Here is a 16,624-nt window from a genome sequence, read left to right on the forward strand (position 1 = left end):
TTGCCCTCTTTCAAAAGGGAGCTGGTGCTCAAATCAGCCTTCATTTCCGCTCTCCATCTTTTAAAGTTGTATCGAAATGACTAATCTACGCCATGTATTACCTTGTGCTAGTTTAGCCAAGACCCCGGCAGCCGCAGAGACTGCACGAGGCACTGTTTCAAATTAAATATTGCTATGTTGTGATATTGGATTTTGTTTGGCAGTCCTGAAGGCTGAGCAATCAGTCTTCATCAACATTCCTCTTACTGAGCGGCAGACCGCCACCACATGTGTGCGGTGGTCCGACAGGGGGGAGCGCCATGCGAGCTTTGCACGCCGTGAGCGTGCACATCAGCGTGTCCTGCGGCTCGCGCCCGTGGTGCAAAGGGAGTGTGGGAGCTGAAGTCCCGGGTCCCATGAGGGGCCCGAGTCAAGATCGGCTGATAGCAGTGCGGGGCTCCCATGACTGAGGAGAGAGCCCGCATCGTGCTGGCAGAGGAGCTGGAGTGCTTCGGAAGCGCGCCGCAGACCGATACTGTTGAGGAGTCGTCCGCCACAACCCCCCTCCGTTTGTTTGCGTTTCTGCAGGGCACTGAGCGGGCAGCAGGTGGATTTTAAATTGTATTTCCTGAGCAGACCCGCCTATGCGGGCCACCCCAACGATGGGGCTAGTTTATTTAAAAAGCCCCTTATGGGGGCTGGAAGTTAGTGAGCACGCATGCGCATAAAACAAAACGGAAAGTTAATTAGCAGAGGCTTGCGACGACGGAAGGGAGACAGGAGATATGTGTAGGAAGGTGGATATCTGACTATGGTTACCCCCAAACTTTTTGCCTGGTGTTTAGCTGGTTTTTGACAAAGTTGGCCTGGTATCCTGCTATTCAGGGCCCCAGGCTAATTGCTCTCTCCTTAAAATGGACTCCATGTACCTTAGGTGCATACACAATTGGAACTGGTTCACCTTATAGGCCCCTGTAACAGTGTACCATAGGTACCCAGGGCATAGGTGTAACCAAGGCCTACCAGGGGCTGCAGCATTTATTGTGCCACCCCTGGCCTGGCCTCCATATTTTGACACAACTGGCTGATCACTCAGCTAGGGTAAGTTGGAGTAATCACCTTTTGCTTAGATATAGTATCCCTATATCTAACCTAAACTGGACACATGTTAACCTATAAGCCATTCCTATGGAATGCCACTGCAATCCTGGGGGCAGAGTGAGTGGTTTCATGTGAGATGGTGCTCTAGCATGAGCTGAGCCTGTCTTCAGCTGTCGGGAACAACTCCCTTAGCTGTTCTGGGATATTGCCATACCATATACTCTTAAGTGCATTATAATCCTCACGGTTATATGCTAACTTTGGTTTGGCTTTATCAAAACATGTCGAGTAAGTTGTCATACGATTTGGGAATACTATCCCCTCGACAGTTCTGTCGACAGGGATAGCATTCCACCCTTCTAGAGGGACACAACATGTACGTAGCCTTAACCCCGGTTAAATTTAACCAGAGCCTCAGCATCACAAAATGGATGCTGCCACCACAGACACAAGTCTGACCTCCTGCTGCTGGGAGTCCTTCTAGCGAGGGAGGCTTGGACAAAGGGTTTCGTGCCTTGGGAGGTGCGAGCACCACCCCAGACAGGATTTTGTGTATTGGGTAGGACAGGGCTGAATAGAATCAGACATGTCCGGGGCACACAAGGTGTCCTCGTGAATAAGCCAGTCCAAACCGGTCCTGGGACTTTCCAGACCAAGGCCTGGCGAGGAGCTGGACAAAGGAAAGGGGGTGTAACCGCCCCCCTTCCTGGTCCCACCCAGAGGAGGGACCTAGCAGGTGATCTACCCCTCATATTGGGAATAAGAGTGGGAGGAGTGCCATAGCACCTCAGATCATCCTGAAATCATCTTAAAACTAAGAAGACGCCGGACTTCGACATTCTGCTGCACAGAAGACTGACCAGCATCTCCCTTGTGGCCTAGGAGTGGCCACCCTATGAACACAGGCACCATCCAGCAACTCGACGTCTGCTTTGCCGCCGCCTCCTGCCCGAGCCCAGAGCCTGTCAAGACCCAGACTCCCAGACTTCTCACCGCCCGATCCACAGTCCTTGCAAAGAAGGGCCCGTGAAGGCACCGAGAGACGTGGGACCGGACATCTCGGAAGACCCCCGAAAAGCTGACTGCGCAGCACCCGAGGCACCCTCGACGCTGTGCTTTGGGGATTGAGAAGCCCCACAACCGAGCAGCCCTTGCACCGAAGATCAGCCCCCCAGCATCTCCACCATCTGCGTGGGGCCCTTTTGCATCGTGCCACTCGACGCGCCATCACGGCCACTTGCCACGTGGTCTGCGGCCATCTTGGCGGCGACAATCTACACTGCGGGTCTGGTTGCTCCAGACTTGCCCTTGCTCCTGTAAAAAGGAGCACCCGCTCTGACCTTGCCGGTCCGAGTGATAAGCCTTTTTCACTTCCTGCGTGGCTTGCATTAGCCAAGGCCTGTTTGCTCCGATCAAGTTGCCGACACCGCCATCAGCTAGAGCCTTCGTGGGAAAGCTCGCGATCGACTCCTGGACGTCCTCGACCTCTTCGATCCACCGGAACTCTTCACATTGCGCCGCCTGCCGCATCTTCAGCTCCAAGCACCATCGACCTCTGTGACGAAACCCGACACTACTTCGCACCTGTGCACCCGCTTCCTGTGGATGAGGTAACTCAGCAACGCCGGTGTTCCCACACTGGTACACACCTCTAGTGTCTGTCTAAAGTTTCATTCCTCTAGGTCACTCGGAAGGTTCCTTAATAACTAACTTTGTAACTTTTACGCACCATTGACTTACATTGGTATATGCGTGCACTTTCCGCACTGCACCCGAGTCCCGTGGGCCTTTCCTGACTTCATCACTGTTAGTCCCGAACAGCTCCAGCAATGCCCTAGGCCTACTTCCTTTCAGCTAGGTGGTTCTAATACCACTATTTTAGTATATGGTTTGGGTGGCCCCTAGGTCTCATCCATATTGTGCAACTTTTGTATATTTAAACTGTGTTTTGTTTTAACGCATTTGCTTCTGTGCTCATAAAGGGTATAGGGGATTTTGTAGTAAATATATATATATTTTCAATATATATCTGTGTGATGTCCTTTCATTTGGTATTCAAGGGGATTGTGTATGGTAAAACCTCTTGCTTCACATGCCTTTACAGAGTTTAGCCTAAGACTGCTTTGTCCACGCTACTAGGATAGCTGGTCTATAAGGTTGACTTACAACCAATCATCATAAGGGTTGCTTGGCATGGTACAAGGTGATCACTAGAACTAGTGAGCATCATATACCAGGCCAACTTATCACAATATGCACACTGCTGCGCGTACGCCTGCTTAAATTGCCAAAAGCTCTGCGCGTGCCCATCTCCTGTCTCCCTTCCGAGGCAAGTCCACAACAATAGAGCTTGCTGGCGACAGAGCTTCGCGCTGCGTTAGCCAGGCTCGACCTAAAAATGCATCTACTCCATACAATAATCCACAAATCTCTTAGGCACTTAGCAATCCTTTTTTGCAAAGGCAAATCCCTTCCGAGATAATTTCCCTCTTTGGAACACACAACCAAATGATCCTGCACCTGCTCACCAGACACACAATCCATAGGAGTTCCAGCAGAACCTTCAGAATCCGGTCTCATGGAAGAACTCTTGAAATCACTCTTACCACCAATCTCATAAAACTAAGTACCATTGTTCTCCAGTTTCTCTTTTTCAAAAGAAATTCTCCTGTCCATGCTTAAGTACAATGATAGCACTATTGTTCCAACACCCTTTGTTTTTCAATAAAACAGCAGAATCACTAACCCTTTCCACTAAAAAGGGTAAAGAAAATTTTGAAGAACCTTTAACTTGTTGAAGATTTGATAACTCGCACCCAATTTCCAACTTTTAACAGATTTGCATTTACCCTTATCATAAGCATAATGGTAAGTTTTATTAGAGGTTCAAGACGCTTTATTAAAACAACCCTCAAAGGATTGATTAAACCAGTTTTGAAAAAATCAGGTGTGAAGTTCTGCTCTGTCTACCCCTCATCAAAACCTAAGGAGAGACCCCTGTACTTGTGTGAGCAGAGATATGATCACTCCAAATTTTTCCTTTAGAAATTCAAAAACATCCAAAATGTTTTCCAAAGCTGATTAAATTCCTTCTTTGAAAAATCTATTAGGCCGTTCTACTTGACCATTGGCTTTAGGCCAATACAAAGGTGCTTTCTCTGAATGAACTTCAAATGTTTTTCTTAGCTGAAACAAACTGCACACCATTATCAGACATGATAATCTTGGGTGCTCATTCTTGCTGAAAAATGTTATCTAATAAAAATACCACCTCATCAGTATTGGGATGCTCAACAAATGTGTAATACAACCATTTGAAAAAAATTATCAATAACCACAACTAAAAATCTCTTCACTACCCAAGCAATCATAAGGGCCAGCAAAATATGTAAAATGTTTCTCCCAAGGTTGCTGAGGTACCTCTTGAATGCTCAGAGGTTCTGAAGACACTTTCCAATGTTTATTAGAACGAATATAAACTTTACAATTGTCCACAAAAACATTCCACAATGGCATCCATCCCTGGCCACCAATAGTGCATTTTAAGTAATCTTTTAGTGCCTGATACACCAGGATGTTCAGAATTAGCCAAACTGACAAGTTTGTTTCTAATGCCAACCAGTGGAATGAACAAATCCTGCCTCAATAACATGTTTTCAATAGTAAGTTCATTTGCCACTTGAGCAAAACTCTGTAAAGTAGAATCCAAATGGTTATTTGGTGGCCAACCATTGACCACATTGTTTGACTTTGGATAAAACTTGATCCTGATCAAGCAATTCACACCATTCTTTCTCAGAAATGTCCATATCACAACCACCAATAGCATCTACAACAGCTACAACACATTCATGAAGGTCCAATACCTTTTCCTCAGACACATCTACAGGAGGAAGTCTAGACACAGTCAGCTGTTACATTCTTACTCCCGCAATATGCCTTATTTCAAAATTAAATTCCTGTAACCGTGCTATGAGTCTTACTAATCTCGGAGGCATTACCAGATCTTACTCCATCAGCATATATAACCAAGGTTTGTGATCCATAACTAGGACAAAGGGACGTTCCCACATTTAAAAAAATATATTTTTCCACAGCCCACGCACATACAAGGGACATCTTTCTTGATGGTGCTTTAGTGTTCCTCAGCCCCTTTGAGTCTTCTAGAAATGCAAGATATCACTCTCTCCTTGCCATTTACCAACTGAGTAAACACTGCTCTTAAGCCTATATCACTGGCATCAACCGTCACAAATGGCTTGCCATTGGGATCAAAAGTATTAAGACCTGGAGCCTGCGCAATGAGTTTCTTGACCGGACTGAAAGCCTCATCATGTACTTGTGTCCAGACAAAATGTGTCCCTTTTTTAAGAAGTTGCCTCCATGGTTCCACCACCAAAGTATACCCCTTAACAAATCTCATAGTGCTCCCCTAACCCTAAAAAAAGGGAGTAGGGAATCTTTATTATAGGGTGTACTTGCCTTATCCAAAGCACTCACCAAATCATCTTTGGGGGAAAAATACCACAACTTGAAATCTTGTGACCCAGATAATCCATTTCTTCAACCAGAAATTAAAATTTCTCTTTACTGTCATGCCTATAGTCTCCAAAATATTGCCATCAGGGCTCGCAAATTCCACTCGACCGCTCGCATAGTCGAGCTAAATTTAACAAGGTCTAGCTGTTTTTAGGTCCTACTCGCCCTTTCTGGCGAGTAGGAAAACAAACCAACTTTTGTCCTCTGTCTGTGAAAACGGAGCAAATGTGACAAGATAACAAGGTTTAAAGGAATTTTTATTGCTCACAAAGTTAATGAGCAATAAAGATGCCTTTAAATCTTATCTTCTCATATTTGCTCCGCTTTCAGAGACTGAGGTCCAGTAGGTTGCAGTTAGGTCGAGCTCATTTTTTAAGGTACTAGTCCTGCAGGACTAGTACAATTTTTTGGAATTTTTCGAGCCCTGGTCATGTTCTTCACAAGTTTTAGCAAAAATTCAAATGTTTTCTTGAAACGACTGCACACCTTAAAAACCTTGAAAAGGGGCCTCAATAAGTTTTTGAAAAACACTGGCCGCTGATGCTAAGCCAAACGGCATTTTTAAAAATCTATAAACCCCAAACGGCGTAACAAAAGCTGTGAAGTCTTTAGATGAATCATTAACCCCTTCGATGCTCATGACGGAACGGTTCCGTCATGAGCATTGGTTGAGCTGTGTTCATGACTGATCCGTTCCATCATGACCACGCCCGTTTTCATTAGGGCTCAGCACCCAGCGGTTAATCGGGACCGCACGGATGTGGTTAAGAAGCACATGATAATAGGCTGATTTTTAATCAATCGAAAAATACTTGGCATCATTGACAGCAGCTAATAATTATTTTATTCTAGGCAGGGGTTAAGTCTCAACAACTTTGTTCTTGTTCAAGGACCTAAGATCCACACACACTCTCAGATCATTATTTTTCTTAAGTGTGATCACAATAGCTGAAACCATTCTGAACTATCCGTTGGTTCAATTATACCTTCTGCAACCAATTATCCAAATGAGATTTGAAATTTTTACGTACACTTAACGGAACCATGCATACTTTTTTTAATGGGAATGGCTCCTTCCTTAAGCTTAATCTTGTGGGTAAAGCCTTTTACTTGACCCACCTTATTTTGAATAAATCACTATATTTAGCAAGAATACAACTCCACATTGGAATCCTCAACATTGATTGAATTAACAGAAATATCCCTCAATCTAATGGGGTAATCTGTACAAAGACACAACATAACTGCCAACTTGCCCAGATCATACCATCCTACAATATTTTCCATCAATGGCTATATAAATATTGGTAAGAACTTAACGTTCTTTAAATTCTAAAATATCTTCAAAATACCCCAACATTTTGATATCAAAAGTTGCCAAAAGCTTTGGGATTGATATCTGTGTGTTTAAGTTTATCAGTCCAATTCTCTTTCAAATAAATATCAGATAAAACTGTTATGGGCGACCCTGAATCCGCCATTACATCTAAACGTACTTTTTCAATGTGAACAACACCTAAAGTTGCTTTAAAGGGTATATTTAGATTGTATGATCCTAATTTAGAATGGTCTATTAACAATGTTAAAGTAAATTGTCCAAATCCTCTTGAACGTTAGAAACTGAATTTACAGAAACCTTAGGAGAAATTCTCGTGGACTTGCATAAACTTTGAAAATGTCCAAACCTATTACACTTTAAACGTGATTTTTTTTTTTAAAGCAGGACAGTCAGGAAAATTGGCAAGATGAGTCTTTGCCCCACATCTAAAACAACTTAGTTTACTATCCTAACTCCTGATTGGATTGGTCTTTGAACAGATGAATAGCACACATGAGAAGTTTTTATTTCCTCATAAGAAACTTTAAGCTGGACTGCATGAATTTTCAAAGGAAATAAATTCAAACCCAGTCTTCAGATAACTCCAACAAAACTCTTCCTGGAAGTTCAATATGGCAGCTATGTGACGTGGCTTGCGTGCGCAGAACGTGGCTGGGGTGCAGATGACGATGAGCGTTAGGAACTTTGTGCAACAGACCTCACAGTAAAGCCTCAGCCAGAGATTCTTGCAGCGCACGAGAGATCCGCTCGAGCGCACTTGTAATTCAAAAGTACACACGCAGAGAACCTCTCAACTGCCAAGTATAAGAATAACTAAACACAGTACCATGACTCAGTAAAGTTCAGACAATGATGAATTATCACAGTCTGACCCAGATAGTGGTCTTTAAACAAAAAAAAAATGCTGGCAAAGTCGTAGAAAGCCGCACAATTGAAAGTGAAGTCGGCACTCTCAAAGTCGAAGATTATATAAAAAAAAATACACAGTGGGTCAGTAGAAACCACTCGTAGTCATTGTAAAGAGACCCTGGAGTCTGTAAATTGTAGTAAAATAGGTTTATTAAACCAGTAATTGACCCACTGGTGCATCTGAATAACGCGTCCAGGTGCATCCAACTCCAAACACTTCTCCCTCCCATGACATTAATACATTCTATAGAACGAGGAGGAACTATGTTAACAGTACACGTCAATAAAACTTTATTGGAATGTAAGTGTGAACACACCACAATGCTATTATCATGGCAACATTGGTTAAATTCATAAGAAATAGCACACTGTTTCTTTATGAACTAATTCAGTTCAGGTTTTATTCTTTCTTCTTTAACGATCTCAAAACTTGGGTTATCAACTGCCACTATGATGCATGCTCGGTATAGTGTGCCTTGTTCTAATGGTTATGTAGTTTCCTGCTATTCGTGTGGAAACTGTTTTCATATCCCATTGCGTTTTTAAAGGGGAGAAAATAAAGGTGTGGTCAGCAAAGCAGCTGTGTATTTTAATACCCATTTTGAATTTCACTTGGTTATTTTTAAATCTTTTAATGTCAAGATAAATGCTTGATACATAGTCCCCACCCTCCAAGGAGATATTCTATTGTGTATGAAGTAATTGAAGACTGGTGTTACATGTAACTAATTTTACTTAAAGATGCTAGAATATTTTGATTTTCATTGGTCTACTGTCAAACATTTTGGTTGCGATGTAATTTTCAACATGAATATTAAACCTGCAAAGACCCTTTGAACCCAATGCACTTCCCAGTGTCAAAGCAATTTGTCTTTAGGGTCTAGATAGTATACAGTTGTTGAATATCATTTGTTTTCGTTTTTTTCAATACACCCTGTGTTAATTGCTCTGCTTTAAAGCTTTTTGTTGATGCATGAGCATCTTATTTCCAGTACTGACTGGAAACTTGCTTTAATTTTTGCTTTTTTATTTATTAATTTATAAAGCAGGTACCTCTTGCAGTGCTTAATTTGAGTCTGTGAAGGCCACCGGGGCGCATGTTTGGGGACAGGCACGCATTTTTCTGTATTCGTTATTTACAGAGAGAAACCTTAACATTAGTGGAGCATTACAGATTTCAGTGTTGAGCTATATTCATCAGGCTTTTAAAAATTTGATTAAATATGGAAATAGACTAACGTCATTCTGGATAGAAATAGTGTGAAATTGCAAGTAAAACACAAAGCACACCTGGCAACCACTACTCTAAGCTAATGTTTCGGTAATTTACTTGGATAACTTTTTCTTTTATCATAATTATGCCATTTTACTGGTTTGTTGCGCATGCGGTCTTTACATGCCTAAATGTTTTTAAAAGCTACTCTTCTTAGACTACCCTTAATGCTCTGGAAAGCACTTCATTTCAGCTGGTAAAAGTAGAATTCGATGTTATGTGAAATGGCAAGGAATGAATCTTATATCATGCGTGAATGAGTTTCTACGGTGGCCATAACTATCTTCCTTTGGGTCACCTGCAAAAAAAGTGCCCAGTAGTACCAGCATGAAGAACGTTTTAATGCATGGACTTTCACTGATGCGGAAGGGAAAATCATTGACTACCGTTTTTTCTTGTTTGGTCCCATCCCAAACATTCAATTAAGTATTGTCATTTTGAATAGTGCACATTGATTGCTTTTTTTTCTTTCCTTTTTAGGTCTCGCCTAAGCTATCGCGTTAGCGATGCTTTGGCGAGATATTAAGTAAGGGGGCTTTCAAAAGTGCTCCTAAAGTCTGAAGGCGGATCGGGTACAGTACGTGTGCGCCGGACGCTCACCATTTGTCCATCTGCTGATCACTTTCGCGGCCGCTTTGATGTTCTCGGTGAGCCGCGCGGCCACTGAGAACATCAAAGCGGCCGCGAAGTGCTCACCATTTGCCACCCCCTCCCTAAATGCTCCCTTTCTTAAATCCCACTTCTACCGTGCTCCCAACTTTCTTTTTCTTTACCCTCTTTACGTCCTTCCCTCATCTTACATCCTCCCTCGCCCAGCCAACTCATCTTTCCGCCTCTACATCCATTTCCCGCTTTAGGCTTCCTACATCCTTATCTTCCACTTTCATTATCGTATTTCCTGCTTCGTTGCATCACTCATTCTTCCTTCCTCTTGCCTGTTCTTTATTTCTTACATCCTTCCCAGCCACGAGAAACTCAGCATCCATCTCTCGCTTTTTTCTTTCTGCCTTCCATCAAGTCCCCCCCCCCTCTCCGTCCTCAGCTCTCAATTAACAGTTTAATGCAACCCTTGTAGGTGTGCCACTGAGCTTTTACGCGCCCCTCCCCGGTGCCGACCCTGGCACTCTCCGTTGCAAGCACCCCTTCCCTCCGCTGCCAGCCCCAGGCCACTTCTCCCCTCTCCTCCCAAGCTGTTCCCCTGCCCTCGTCAGCGCCTGGCTCTCACAGCGAGGAGCTCTCCCCTCTTCCAAGCCCTCCAGCACCATTAGAATTCAGGCGGAGCGGCTAAAAATGCACGTCTTAACAGCTGCTAATGCTTTATTTCAAAGCGCTCTAGAATATGCAAATAGGAGGCTGGCACAGCTGATAAGTCACCGTGCCCCCCTCTCCTCTCGAGGACAGAGAGGAAGTCGTCCTTTTGAGCTGTCCCCGATTTATAATCCTGGCTGCTGCTCCCTATTTTAATTATTCTACTTATGGGCTCAAATAATAAACATTGACTTTTTCTTAATATAGCGGTTTATTCTACACTTCCGTCATGTCGCAGCGCTGTATGTAACTGGTGTCTGCATCATCGAATGCAATGACCCTGGAAAGATGAGCCATCCAGGGCCGGTATTAACCCAGTGACCTGCCGATGACCACCTGTTTATGGCTCACTGAGCTATACTTTAGTCAAATAGTAAGCAACGGTGTCTGTCATCCATTAAAGCACACATTAAGTATGCAAAGATTGTTTAAAAATCTATTCAATAAATGCGAGACCTATTGCATTGCAAATGCTTGTTATATAAGTTTGAGGATTGCGGTAGCCTTGCATCAGAACTAGTATCAATGCTCTGTTGAAAGCAGTACTGATGGTTCACGTTGAAATAGTGTTTATAAATCCTAAACACAGGAAGGAACAGAGTTCCAAGTTGTAGGTAGTGAGAAGGCATGTATTTGTTTGACTGCTTAACTTCTGAGGTTGTTTTAAACTTTTTTTTATTGTTGTTATACGTGGCATGGAAGGTAACAGAGGTTTAGATGCTTTATTTGCTTAGTAATCTATTTTTCGTGTTCGAGTGGCAGTTGGAAAGACCGAAAATGCAGAAAAAAATTGTTTGCTTATTATGCTAAAAGACCACTCTTGCTAGCGAAGTAACAATGTTTTTTTTGCCCGGGATATAGATGAACATTAATCCGGGACTAATAAAAAAAAATTGCGTTTGAGGCGACAAGTTAAGCAATAAAAAAAGACTACTGAGTGGGCTACACTCCAGAAGTCGGTTTAAAAAATCAAACTAGTCGATATATTTTTCTGGAGAAAAGGTTCGGTATTGGGGAACAAAACCCATCATGTCCAAGATTGGCTTTTTCTGGGAGAAAGATTGGAGTGGAAGAACAAATTATGACCATGCTGTTTTTAAGAGACTTGTGGACTCTAATTGCCTCTCTGGAAACGATCCATTAAGCAGTGTGCCCACCATATTGGTGGATGGACTCCTGTTTCCCCCTTTAATAGGTCCATAGTAAAGAGGCAGCAGGACAGTTCTGGAGGACTCCTGCTGGCAAATGGTGTTTTGGATGAAAAGGAAGAGAACCACTCTTGTACCTACTGCTCTGTATCGCAGCAGGCTCATTAGAAGGCATTGTACAACGTTGCAAAAGCCACTGATGGACCCAAAAAACCTAGCAAGCTGGTGCTGCTCATTAAGAATGTTGAAATGCTCCTCCACTACTTTGTCACCTTCAATACTTTTTACTTTAACTGAAGCTGGATAAGGTGATTAGTCGTGCTTGGTGACTTGGGGTGTGGCTGCTTTCATTGAATTTTTTTTTCTCAGCAAAGTTAGTTGCAGCAAATTTTTTCAGGCCATTAGTGCGACTGGAGATTGGTTTGAAAAGCTTCATCCAGGTAAGAAAGGGCTTGAGAGGACTGCAGGATACCCGTGATATGTACTGCATCGAAGATTTGACTGCATCCTTTAGGGTGGTATCGTGAGGTAATGCCCAAATGGTTATTACTGTATAAGATTTTTGTTTTTTTGTGTGATTGTTTTTACTTATAAATTCAGTTTACATTTTTTTTAAATGCAATGTCGAAATTGACTGGGCAGTAATGTGCTTTTTACAGGAGCAGTTTTTGCAAGAACGAATCAAAGTTAATGGGAAAGCTGGTAATCTCGGAGGTGGCGTGGTGACCATAGAGAGAAGCAAGAGTAAAATAACTGTAACTTCAGAAGTCCCCTTTTCTAAGAGGTAAGTTATAAACATTAATCTTCAAATGCATATGGGGGCTGCATCTCCTCTACTGTCCTTGTGGGCCCTGTGATAGAATAATTGCTTTGGAATCAAGGCAATTACGTTTTTGCTGCCCATGTACTAGAAAAATACAGGGCAGTGTTCACATCAGGGCCTAAACTAATCTCATATTTTCGCTACAATATTTTTCACTTTTAAACTGTGAAAGCTGCAACTTCATTTCAAGCTAAATCAATTTTGCCGACTCCTTTTAGCACGAAACAAAGTGCAGAATGGATTTGCTCTACTTTTTTGTGTTCATACAGGGATTTTTGACACAAGTAAAATTTATATTTTAACACAAAACAGTGACTTAGTGTGGAATTTACAGTTTTATTCTTTTACTTTTCCAAAACATTTATTTTCTTGGTACAATTTTAATAAAATTTAGGTCGAGCCTGGGCAGCACATGCGCTGCTCTGCGAGGCATGCTGTATTCAGAAATGGACTTGAAGCTCCGCCCATACTTTTCAGTGGCTTGCGTTATTGTCCACTGTATACTGTGGCTTTTCATTGGTCAATAGGCTTAGTATTCCTTCCATAGTACCGCAGTGTCTTCTTTTGTTGCATTCCCGTGAGGTCATACCCTGTTACCTGTTACTCGGTACACTTTAATTACATCTTCTGGGCACTTTCTCAAATAGCTTTGTGGTCAATCTCTCTTCTAACACTTTTTAAAGCTTTAAAAAAACGATATAGCACGGGCGCTGAATGCATTTGCAATGCAATACGTCCTGCATTTGCGAGAGTTTAAGCTATTGGCATTGTAAATGACTATGCTTTTTATTTATTGTTTTTGTAAACCAACACATAAATTAGACAGTCATATACAATGACAATAGCTCAAACTCTGGTAAATTCTAGACCTATTGCATTTCAAATGCTTGTTTGGATATGCGCTGGTGTCCCTTGCTGATCTAACATTGATTAAGGCTGCTCTCTATTTAGTTGTAAACTTGTTTGTTTTCCTAATACTCAATTAGTGTAGTTTAGAATGTTTTAGACGCTCATTTATGGAACAAATCATGTAATATGTATTCTATTCATGATTTAGTGCAACATTTTCTTATAAGATTCCAGATCAATTTCACAAGGCAGATTATTTTAAATCACTTCCTTGAAACATTTCCTTTAGCATTAGTTTCCTCGGAGGTTTATTTGATATCACAAAGATGGGGTGCTTGATTGGCACGACGGACAGTATGGCGATTACATGAACCATTACATGCTTTATGAACTTATGAAATGTTATAAAGCTGCATTCTTTCATTCAGAAGTACGATTGTGTATTCACAATTATTCTGCTAATACAAACATCTAATTTTAAATTAAATTCTTCCCACCTGAGGAAAGTGTTCTTCAATCACACCTACAGGTAGTATTTAGCTTTCTGTTAGACCTAATAATATACAATATTTTTTATTTTGCCATGGAAACATTAATGTCTTATGGAAGCATTAACAGTTCAGCCTGTGGATTCATCTGGGGTCCCCAAGGTTATCTGCTTTACATTTGAGACTTGGAGACTCCTGCTGGTAGATTGCAAAGGATTACGCTTACCAAACGTCAAGCTTCACTTTTTGCCATCTTGTATGCTCAACCTACTTCCTCTTGGTGAAATTTGGAGTTAGTGTTACACATTTAAAAGTCGTCCTCTTGCTGATTTAAAACCTATTGACTGTGCATATGGGTGAACATTAGGGAGAAGTCCACTCACCTCACACACAGAAAGAAGCTCAAGCATGTATAGCGGATATACTTGGGGTGAAGATTACACTGAGAAACTCCTGTTTTGTCATCCTTACAGTTTACCGTCCCCCAAAATCTACCGCTCTGTTTAACGACCTACTGACCCCAATCATCTCAGATTTATGCACACGTTATCAAAAGGTCCTAATAACAGGAGATTTTAATGTCCATTGGGACAAACTATGTAAGGATGGGGCAACGCGACTGCTCATGAACTCCATGACTTCACTTGGACTTAAACAATTAGTAGAGGAACCCACACATATCAAAGGTCATACTCTTGATCTCATTTGGACCTCCGATCCAGCTGTGTTCTACCTTGCATATGGGCAGATCATTACATGATAAATTGTGTTATCCCTATTGACGGCCATTTGCCTCAACCACTACCTCTTAAATCTAAAAAAGTTTGTCAATGGAGGAAAATTGATTCTGAAACCTTGACGGACACTCTTCGTAGAGAGTTACAGTTTTATGATAGGCATAGGGACCTTGATCAGGAATATGCATATCTAATGCAGAATCTTGGTCAGGCCATTGAGCTAATTGCACCTGAAAGAAATCAGAAAATAAATAGAACGGTAAAAGGAGCCCCATGGTTCAACTTTCTTGAGGGAACATAAAATAAACTCCACCTTTTTAGAGAGACGCTGAAAGAAATCAAATGATCCCATTGATAGGGATCATTATAAATCTTTTCCTAAACTATATAAAACCGGCATTCGGTCAGCAAAAGCAGATTATGAATCCCGTAGTAACGCGGATAATGTACAAAAGGAAACTTTTAAGATCTTATCAGAGTTAAGCAAGAAAGTAGAGAAATTAGAATCTCCAATTGACTGTAACATCTTTCAACAAACTATTCTTAGTGACATACAGAATACCTTCAGCAGTCACTTCTCTCCTCCTCACCCCCAACTCTCTCCGCCAAAATACACTATCTCAGAGTTTCCTTTGATTGATCCGACGGCTTTAGAACAGCTTATGAATCGAATAAAGTCTGGCTCCTGCAGATCCATGTCCCCCTAGCATCTTTCGCCTGGCGTTTCCTGCCCTAGAAAATGACCTTGTTTCCTTATTAAACAAATCATTAGTCACGGGCCAACTTCCATCTAGTCTCAAGGCAGCACGAGTTAGGCCCCTAATAAAGAAACCGGGGGCTGATTCTACCAACTAAAAAAATTATAGGCCTATATCCCAGTTACCTTTTGTGGCTAAGATTTTGGAACCGCATGTCCTGATGTCTCATCATTCCTGGAGTTACATCATCTACTCCAGGAACGTCAGGCAGGTTTTCGAGCACATCATAGCACCGAATTGGTGATGCTCTCGGTCTTTGATCTCAGAGGTATGGCTGACAGTAAAAAACGGAGTGCCCTGATATTATTAGATCTGTCAGTGGCATTCGACACTGTCCGCCATACCGTGCTTCTGGACAGACTAGCCGCATTTGGGATTCAAGACGTAGCCTACGAATGGCTCAAATCCTTTCTCTCTGGAAGATTCCAAAGGATTCAACTGGAGGACTGTTTATCAAATTTGGGTTTTTTGGAGTGTGGAGTCCCTCGGGGATCCGCGTTGTCCCCTCTCCTTTTTAATCTTTATTTGCAGCCCTTAATTGACTCCTTGGTAAGCATGGGCTGTAAAACTTTTAATTATGCTGACGATACCCAGTTGCTACTCAGTATTGATAATACAGCATTTGCACAGACCCACGTTCAAGAAATACTTAGGCATACAACGAGCTGGATGACAGCAAATTCATTGAAGATAAACCCAGAAAAGACCGAGGTCTTGGTGGTTTCAACCGAGGCGTCCCCTTGGGGGGGCTCTGTTTTGGCCTCAAGACCTTGGCCCGACCCCTAAGCCTTGTTCCAACGTAAAAAGCCTAGGCATAAAGATCGATCATGAGTTGTCAATGGTCAGCCAGATCTCGTCAGTGGTTGGGACCTGCACTAACTTAATTAGACAGCTACGTAAGTTAGTCCCTTTGCTTTCTTCTACCACGCTCCGTACTATTGTCACTGCTACCATAGTCTCAAGATTAGACTATGGGAATGCCCTGTACTTGGGCCTCCCCAAAACACTGACAAATAGGCTGCAAGTAGTCTTGAACGTTGCAGCTAGGCTAATCTTTAGGCTACCCAGACGCACTCATGCATCTCCACTACTTTGTAAGCTACATTGGCTCCCCATAAAACAACGGGTGGAGTTCAAAAGCTTGTGCATTGCCCACAAGGCAATTTATGGTCAAGCACCTGCTTACATTAAAGAACGCCTTGGAGTCTATAAACCTACACGATCACTAAGGTCTTCAAACACCCAATTGCTGTCCTGCCCACGCTATAAATTAGCAACGAAGGGCGGCAGATCCTTTTCAGTGGTAGTTCCACAGGTTTGGAACAGGCTCCCAGAGTCTCTTCGTAAGGAATCTAACCTCTTGCAGTTTAGGA

General features: G+C 42.4%; 1 protein-coding gene across 1 annotated transcript in view; it reads left to right on the forward strand.

Moving 5' to 3' along the window:
• Positions 1 to 16,624, forward strand: part of RPL22 (ribosomal protein L22) — a 98,098-nt gene that overhangs the window by 52,731 nt on the left and 28,743 nt on the right. Inside the window, exon 3 of the mRNA XM_086921722.1 lies at positions 12,256 to 12,380. Within this exon, the coding sequence (XP_086777848.1) occupies positions 12,256 to 12,380 (125 nt within the window). The remainder of the gene's footprint in view (positions 1 to 12,255; positions 12,381 to 16,624) is intronic.

Source organism: Lissotriton vulgaris, chromosome 5, assembly GCF_964263255.1.
Source record: "Lissotriton vulgaris chromosome 5, aLisVul1.2, whole genome shotgun sequence".
NCBI lineage: Eukaryota > Metazoa > Chordata > Amphibia > Caudata > Salamandridae > Lissotriton > Lissotriton vulgaris.